This window comes from Pteropus alecto, unplaced genomic scaffold (assembly GCF_000325575.1).
Source record: "Pteropus alecto unplaced genomic scaffold, ASM32557v1 scaffold22, whole genome shotgun sequence".
NCBI classification, from domain to species: Eukaryota; Metazoa; Chordata; class Mammalia; order Chiroptera; family Pteropodidae; genus Pteropus; species Pteropus alecto.
The window spans coordinates 2785663-2794933 of NW_006434839.1; the positions used below are offsets into that span (position 1 = coordinate 2785663).

The 9271-nt window shown below is 36.9% G+C and overlaps 1 protein-coding gene across 1 annotated transcript in view; it reads right to left on the reverse strand.

The window, feature by feature from the left end:
• Positions 1-1558: 1558 nt before the first annotated feature.
• The window catches only part of UBN2 (ubinuclein 2), a 58793-nt gene continuing 51080 nt past the window's right edge, over positions 1559-9271 (reverse strand). The window contains exons 16-18 of the mRNA XM_015588293.2: positions 5572-5803; positions 5060-5149; positions 1559-2156 (exon numbers count right to left, since the gene is read on the reverse strand). Of these exons, the coding sequence (XP_015443779.1) occupies positions 2107-2156; positions 5060-5149; positions 5572-5803 (372 nt within the window). The 3' untranslated portion in view covers positions 1559-2106. The remainder of the gene's footprint in view (positions 2157-5059; positions 5150-5571; positions 5804-9271) is intronic.

Consider the following 9271-nt stretch of genomic DNA (forward strand, 5'->3'; position numbering starts at 1 on the left):
CTTCCCTCCTGGTACTGGAAGTAAAACAAAGGCTGGCTTCCCAAAGGGAAACTCCTACATAGTATTAGCAAAGGCTTTTTTTTTCCCCCAAATTAAATAAAAACAAAAGGTATGCTATACTGGAATAACTCAAGAACTGCATAAGCTTCCCTAATTAAAAAACCAAACAAGTTTTAATCAAACATACCCAATTCAAGTCAAACCTCTCTGCGACATCCCAATATCCTTCCAAAATATCTATCAGGGTTGATACAACATTCTTATTTGTTTTATGGGTAAATTAAATTCTTAGAGGCAAGTAATTATATCAACGATTCCTTTGAAATAATCCTTTCCCCTTACTGTAATAAGTTCTTGGAACTAAAGTTTTCAGTTATTTATTAACTTTTTTGCTATGAAGCAAGCCAATGTGACTTTGAAGTCAAAATATAGGTATACAGATCTGAAGAGATCTGTGGTCATTTATATAGGCTATTTGGGACTTTTGCTTATAAAAAGAAAAAAGGGGCCTGGTTAATACTCTTATTTGAATCAATTTAATGGTATAGAGTGATCTGTAATGAAAACATTTGCAAGAAATCTTGCTACTATCAATCTGATACTGTTTTTAGTTTGTCATTATAAATGGATCATACTTATACCATTTTTGCATACTGTTTGAAAACATTCAGAAGCTTAAATAGGAAGAAAAAAGAAAGAAGAGTGATACTACACTGATGATGAGGCATAAAAAATCAAATGAAATGTATCCAAACGGAACCATAAATTTCTCCCTTAACATCCTTTGCTGACTATGCTATTTGCATAAGGAAGCCATAATAAGCAAGGAATCTGTAGTATTATCTGTAGCATTACTCATATACCATATTCTGAGTAAATATTAGTAAATGCTCCAAATCGGTTTCACTACACTGGATATAGGGAGTAAAAATACACTGTGATTGTTACAAAAAATAATCCCTTGTACACATGATTCTAATGTAATTCCTCTCTTTAAAATACTATCTTAAAAATTCCAAAAATATATATATGCTATTTGAATGACCAGTGAAGTCTATGTAGTACATACTTATACCTGTTTATATCGATATTTAAGTCACCTGAAGTACCACTAGCTAAAAGAACAGAAGGAGAAATTGTGAACTGAGGTGAAGTTGGGGGAAATTTACAATTCGTAGTGGTAAGCTTGCGAGGGCTCAGAGCACCAAAGCCACAGCCCTACGTCAAAGATCCCCATTTCTCAAGAGAAAAATGTGAATAGTCACATTTTAGCATCAAGAATGGAAATAAGAATTAACCAGTCATACCAGATGCACGAATCACCTGAAGAAGAGAGTTAAGTACCTGCTTCTGAATGGAAGATGAAATTGACCCTTTTACAAAAAGGGGACATCTAAGTTTCGTCTGTTAAGAGCAACAGGCTCAATTTCTCGACTTTTAAAAATCTCGATGATCAACAATATATATCACTGTGCTAAAATAACTTTCCTGAAGCATTTTTAGTCCACTGATTTCTAAGGGGGAGTTGCTACATACTGGAGAAGATTCAAGTCTGTTCAGGATTTTTGAGGGTAGTATTTACTCAGCTACTGTCTGTATTAGACATAGTGTAAATTTTTTTTTTTTTTGTGACAAATATGTTGCAGAGTCCACTCAAATAGACATGCTCATTACTCCTGACAAACTGGCCTAATTCCAGATATATTGCCTTTTATTATGCAATTATGTCTATAAGTGTTCAGATCCAACCCCCAGGATGGATGGAGTTTACCCAAATCCTCAATTTCCTTCTTCCTCCCCCCCGGGAAAAATCAAATTTGTACTTCTGTGGGTTTGACAACTGAGTCTCTTTCAAGTCAGTTATTATGGTAACTTTGTCTTTCTTTAGAAGAGACCAAAGGTCACTAACTTCGCAAGAAAGCGTTTCTTCCTCCTGCAACTGGCTTTACTCAAGTAATGTTCTCTTTTCTCTTCCTCCTCACCACAGTGCTTGGGACGAGAGTGTAAACATCGACAGAACAGCAGCCCTATGACTATGCGAGTACTTTCCCATCAGGTAGATCCATCAGCCAGCTGGGTGTCTCATGTCCTTCTCTTGCTGGGAAGTCACTGAGATTTCCGTGGTAATTTAGTGTCCCCTTTACTTTGGCCTCCATCTAAGAAAAGAGATGTTTAATTGGTATAGGTAGGCATGTTATAAAGAATTGATAAAAACAAACAAAGCAAAAAATATCCTTCAATTTTCATGTGGATGACATGGCTACAAAGATCACCTTTTATATTTCACACGCTATACAGCATTACAGAGGTTGAGAAAACATAAAGGAGATAAAAACTCAACAAGAACAATCCTCTTCTCTCAAATGACTGTGGTTCAATTGTTTTTCAGTGTCCTACAAATACTGCTTCAGCAAGTTATTTATCACCTACTTCATAGCCAATTGTGCCAAATTCTCTGAGGATTATAAAGGAACATAGGACATAATCCCCACCTTCTTGGGACCTACCACACCTTTCAATTCCTTTAGAAGACAAGGTCAACTTCACTTATTTTGCAAGTGAAATTAAATTTCTTGCCATGATAGAGAGCACTTGATAATGAATTCTCAATTATTTAAGTTAATGAATGGGGCACACTGGTAGTGAAAAATCCAGTTGAGTCTTTGTTTTGGTCCTAACCTGGCAAAAGTTGTAAGTGGTAGGAAAGTCTGCTACTGGGAATAATGATTTCCAGTTTTACACATATGACCATATAACTCTTACTACAAAAATGTTACTTATTCTGTTTAAACGAGGCAAGAGGAGGGCCAGAGATTTCAAAAGCCCCAAAAATATAAAGGAAGTCTCTAAAAGGTCATTGCCTTAGCAAGGAATATGAAGCCCCCTAGGCCTAACAGAAAAAGACAGGGGGAAGCATGGTAGAAATACACAGGTGAAAAGGACAAAATATTGTACTACAGTAACAGTCTTAAGGTTGGAGGAGACCACAAAAGTCACAGTGCTAGGTCCACTCATCTGAAAATTACTCTGTTAAAACAAAACAAAACACTTCCTCTACTGAAGGAAAGATGTTATCAATGAAACAGAACGATTATTTCCAAAGCTGTATAAACAGAATACTATTAAAATAACTTTGGTGACAACAGCTAAGGTATTGGCTTTTCCATTTATTATATAATTGCATTAGTAGAGAGAATGATTTAACTTGAGGCATAATTAAACTCACGAAATGGCAAGGTGAGATTTTGCTCAAAGAAGCTCTTTAGTTAATTAGCAAAATAAAATACTCCTAATAATTGGACTGTGAGAGTCTTTAGACCAAGGGCCAAAACCAGCCCACCACCTCTTTTTACACATGAAGTTTTATTGGAACCCAGCCACAGTCATGTTATAAATTCCCTATGGCTGTTTTCACACTATAGTGACAGAGCTGAGCTGTGATAAAGACTATACAGCCTGCAAAGCCTAAAATATTTACTCTGTGGGCCTTGATAGGAAAAGTTTACTGACCCCTGACTTTAGATAAAGTTAGAGAATTAGTATTAAATGAACTCTCGCTACGTTATCAGATGTCATGCTAGAAGCTTTAAATACATTTTTATTAAATTCTCATAAGAAGCTTATTCAAATACGTTGTCCCCAGTTTACGAGCTAAGGAAGTGATGGCCAAACAAGTTAAGAAACTTGCTCAAAGTGGCACTCCTGAAATTCAAAAATCCAACCCTGATACTCAAATTCTGTCTTACACTTCTAAATGTTATTAAAATGAAAAACTGTAAACTTTTTATTTCAATTACTTGAAAAATACTTGGAATTTCCTTTCTCCCTCTGGAACAGTGGTGCTGCCCAGACGAGAAGCTAATTCATATAAAAGCTGGAATACTGGGGCCATGTTGAACCACAAGAATTCTGCATCTAATTCCTTGCAAGTTCACACCAATCTGCCCTATGTTAATATGGCCCTAAGCCAAATTTGTCATACCAAGCATCATCAATACTCAGGGTAGAACAGCTTTAGTCACAGGGCTACTTTCCGTAAGCATTAAAACCTAATTGAGGAGTTCAGGAAGATCAGGATGGTGGACATTTATGCCTACTTTGTGTACCTCTTTTGCACAACTGTGGTTTTATTATTCATTCTCTCAAGGGGTGAGTCTGAGGCAGCTTACCGCGTAGGACTTTTACATGGCTAATTACAACCTGTTGCCTCAAGATTGCCATATAGCTCCTATTTCCACATTGTGGCCAAGTGTAAACTTGTTTAAAGACAATTTGAAATGCAGTGGCCAAAGAGATCAGTGAGGCCCCAGGCAACTTCCAAAGTTAAGAGGGTTTCTGAGCAATTATTTCTGCTCAGAACATCCTGAAAATGGCCTTCGGAACAGTATCAGCAGTCTACTGAGGTCAACTGCTGTGAGAGCAGGAACTCGGAAGCCAACGTGTCATGACCAGTGCACACTATCTAATTTCAGATTTCAGAGTGATCTAGTTGGGCTGCAAGCATATAATGCACGGAGTTTGGATTATGTTAATTTAATCAGCGCTAAGAGGCAGAAAGGTTTAATGGTTAAGGATACAGGCTGTGGAGTCAGATTTCCTGAGTTTATATCTTAGATTGAACACTTGAGTGTATCTTCTTGGGCAAACTGCTTATCACTAATTCAGTTTCCTGATCTATAAAATGGGAGTTGTTACCTCATTCACAGGCCTGTTGTAACGATTAAATTACTAATACAAGTAGTCACCAGATCATCTGGCACTTAGTAAGCTTTTGATAAATGTAAACTATTATAATTACTTGAAATGACTTTTGTACATTGTCTTAAGAATCCTCTTATCATTTCTATATAAAACTTTCAAAGAGGCTCTCCTCACTGTAACAAAAGATCTCATTTACTTACTTCCTTTCAAAAGGAGTTTGTTGCTAATAAGGATTCAGTCATGAAAATGTTTTTTTCTAACCTTTGTCACTCCATTCACATTTTCAGAAAAGATTTCTAATCCAATCGATATAGCTATATAAACAATAAAGAGATGAAGAAACAGGTGGCTTTCTTACCATTAAATGTTTGCTGTAAATGTGTAGGCAGAGGTGAGTGGGAAAGTGTTGCTGCATGCTGAGCTCCTGGCTGTAAACCCTTTAGTAAATCTGAGAGGAAAACAGATTTGTCAGTGACATTCTTAAATATGATTTGAGCCTTCTTAGATCAAAAATGAAAATAGTTTATCTAATGCAAGCACAGCCTCTGACTTCAAAGGCCTTCTTAGAGTACGTATATTTTTTTAAAAATTTACATATATAAATGTATCTAAATAACACAGCAAATTTAACTTTCTCTTATTATAAATTTCATTAAGATAGAACTGTGGTACAGCGGTTCATTTAAAATGCTAAATTAAATCTCAGAGTCCAGTAATTTGACTTTTTATATATAGATGAAATAAACTGCATTTAAAAAAATTCTATAACCTTCGCTAACTCCAACTGGACCACTCTCAATTAGTATAAATTCGTGAGGTTTCCTATTCTGTCAAACTCAGTACCCAAGTAAATAAAAGAATGCTACTTACTCTGAGTTAGGCTATGGTGGAAAGCGGCTGAGGTAGATCCCGAGGTGGTTGTCACTCCAGCTGTGTCCGTTCCAAAGCCAAGTAGCTCCAAGGGAAACTGGAAGGGCATGGTCACTGGAACAAGGCCACCCAGCATCCCAAAAGGAGTCACATTTTGATTTGTTACAGACAAAGGTGATGTCATGAGAGTCAGAGGTGAGGCATTAGCCAATAATGATGCTCCTGCTGTGGACTGCAGAAACCAGGGGTCAAAATACATAAGAAATCAAATCTTTAACCTGAATTATTTAATATCCTCATGGGTGCAAGACTGTGTTTTATATCTGCTCTAACAGAAACTTTATGAAACAGAAATGAAGACTGAGGTGAATAAAATGTATTTCAAAGAGCTACCGATATCAGTTTTGGCAATAATTCTATACTCAGCTCTTCATCATGTTTGGACTTAAACACCTGTATTAACTCGCATTTACTCTCTTAACCCGCACTCAAGTCTGATCGTAGATTTCCACTTTTGCTCCTAGCCCCTCGTTCTGAACCACTAGTGATTAATCCCACACAACTGTAATCTGGTTTCTGAAAATGCTTGGTCATTTTACCCTTTGTCTCACACTCCTCGGCGCAATCCCTGCTGTTGCTGTTCCAGGCTATTACTCTCTCAGAGCCCTAACTCGGTATCCTTCACTTTCGAGCTAACACCTTAAAGAGATAAGGCCACCCTGGATGTTCTTCCTCACCATCAGCTTTACTTGCCTCTTCTCCAAACGCTAACCACCTGACCGATGCCACAAATCTCATCTATGTACAACTTTCGGGTACAAATATCTAGTACTACACCCCTTCCATGTTTTTTCTGCCTTCTCATATACGGAGACCTCTTACCTCTGTTTACAACCATAGTAATTCCGGGCTCTTCTTTAACCACTAGAAACAACCTGACTTATTTGTATTCCTTTTGTTATCAAACTTACTGAATGACAGCCTCTGTTTTCCACATTATGTAGTCTCTCCCTAACACCTGAAAGCTGGTATCTATCTCTATTACTTTTCTAAACTCCTAACATAAAAGTTAAAATAGAGGAATCTATTTCTGAATCCCTAACATAAAATTTAAAATAGAGGATGTTTTGACACTCCCTTACTTGGGCTTTACTGCTGTTTATGAATAAAAACACTTAAATCAGAAATATGCTAACACTGATGAACTTTCGTTGAGATATTAAATATATTTTATTAAGCTAATTTAATTCTCTGAACAATTTTTCTATACAGTCATTAAATAATGTTTCCCATTTTGACACTTCTCTCTGTGCACTTATCAACAAAGATTACAATAAACTTTTCTTGGTGTCAGATATTATCTATTATAGTTTCTGCAACTGTGAGTTTTCTTTTGTAGTCGTATTTCATCAACTCTAAATTTCCCTGGCCAAAAACTTTACATGTTAGCTATTGTTAGATTTATTTTATGTGTTGATTATTCTACCAGTAAACGTTAATTTATAAAGGGTTGATCATTTTATTTCTTAGTTGATGCGTAAGAAAAACGTAGGTGATCTTCCCACACATATATGCTATATTACAAATATTTACACACTTAGTGGTCCATGCCACTGCTGAACAAAAATTGAAGAACATCCTCAAAAAGCTTTCTCTTCCGGTTTCTTTCCCTTCTAGTTTTTCCACTCTCTCTCCAATAGCCCCCCTTTCCATTATCTCCTTTATTTTTAATCTCTCGAATTTATATGCATAGTTCCGACCTCTCAATTTCAATTCTGTACATCTAGAAGTTAGTGAAGAACTTCACTTGGATACCTAACACTCACCAATCTGGCATGTCCACAACTGAATTCACCGTCTCCTGTGATGTTAACTGCTACCATTAACAAACAGTCTCATTCTTTCCCACCATCGAGGCTTGAAACCTTAGTTTTTTGCATAAGGTGAAGGACAAGCTGAGTTCATACCCATTCTTTTCTTTTTTACCATGACTCTCTCCAACACCTAAACACAGTCTTTATGACTTCATGCTTGGACACAACTCCTTTTCCTATTTTCCAGTCTTTCTGTTGTGCCGATCCTGACACACAAAATTGGTGCAGTACGAAAGAATTACTAAGTTAAAAATAGTGCTTTGAAGCAATATAGATAGAAAGAATCCTGCATCAATTTTAGAATTAACAAGAGGTCTTTATTCTTTTTAATCATAATTCTATCGTGGTCTCAGGATAATGAAGCTCACACTCCAAGGCAGTGTGCTCCAAGTGGAGCCCCCTAGTGAGAAACATTAAATACTGCTAATATGGAGAACTCAGGCTTTTTTGGAGGCTAATTTAAGCATTAAAATATTTTAGATGGAAAACGTAAATTAGGGCAACTTCCAAAATTAAGTAACTGAGTATCAGCAATAAAAAATGGTGCCATGCCATAACTGTCTAATGCTTTGTAATGTCAAAAACTTCTTTATCTAATTTTGTTTATAAAACTAAAATGAAACATCGGATTGTCTAAATGTTACATGGACATTTACAATTTCTCTGTCCTAGAAGATGGAGAACTTTCAAAACTGGGGTATACCACCACTGATGTCATTCGTAACCATACATGAAATAGGCAAATAGCTCGGGATAATGCCTCATAACCAAAAATACTTTCTATGATACTTTCTATGACCTCCACATTTCATTTCCAGGGGAAAATATGAAGGTAAACTTTGCTCTTCCTGGGGTGGGCATTACATTATTTTTAACCACATTTTATTTTGGTGAGTGTACCTGTCCCCCGCCCCCATTCTCTGCAATGCCCAGAGTGATCCTTAGAAATATCAAACAGACCTTGCCACTCTCCTATAAAATACCCTCCAAGAGCTTCCCACTGTGCACAGAATGAAATCTCAAGTCTTTATCGTGGCCCAAGGTCCTCCACCACATAATTCTGGTTGACCTCCAACCTCATCACTTACCCACTGCTCCCTGGTCTAGCTATCAGGTCTACATGTCAGGCTCTTTCCTGTCTCAGAGTCTTCACAGCCACCATCCCTCTTGCCTGGACTGTTTGTTCCCTCTTTTTCCCAAATGGCTGGTACCTGCTCATTCAGTTCTGAGCTTAAATGATGCCTCCTCAAAGAGGCCTTCTCCAGCTGCCTTATCTATGTTAGCAACAATCACACTTTATCATATCATTCTATTTTATTTTTTCATGGAACTCAATATATTTTTAAAAATTGCATTTTGCTTATCTTCCTATCTGGAACACATGCTCCACAAGAAGAGGAATCTCGGGCATGGTAATCACCCTGCTTCCTCAGCACCTAGAAGAGTGCCTGGCACATAGTAAACACGTAACGAATTATTTTGGGAATTATAAAGTGGCAAAGACAGGATTCATAGACAATCAGTAAGCTGAAGGACAAGAAAGAAGAGGAGTGCCTTGAGTGGAAAGTTATTAAACAGAAAGCAGGTAGAGGTAATAATTTGAACCCAGAAAGATTTTAACTTCTGTTAAACTCAGAACCTGTCACTTTTACTCTGCAAATGAGCAGACAGCTGAAGATGTCTTTCAGACAGGAGTTGAATGCTTTGCAAGAATATATAGGAAATCAGTTCTTAGTGCTGGAGTGCTAGAGAGACAGGATCTAGAGGCCACCAAAGTAGCTGATAAAACTTCAATGAGATATGCTAAAAAAAAAAAAAAGGAAAAA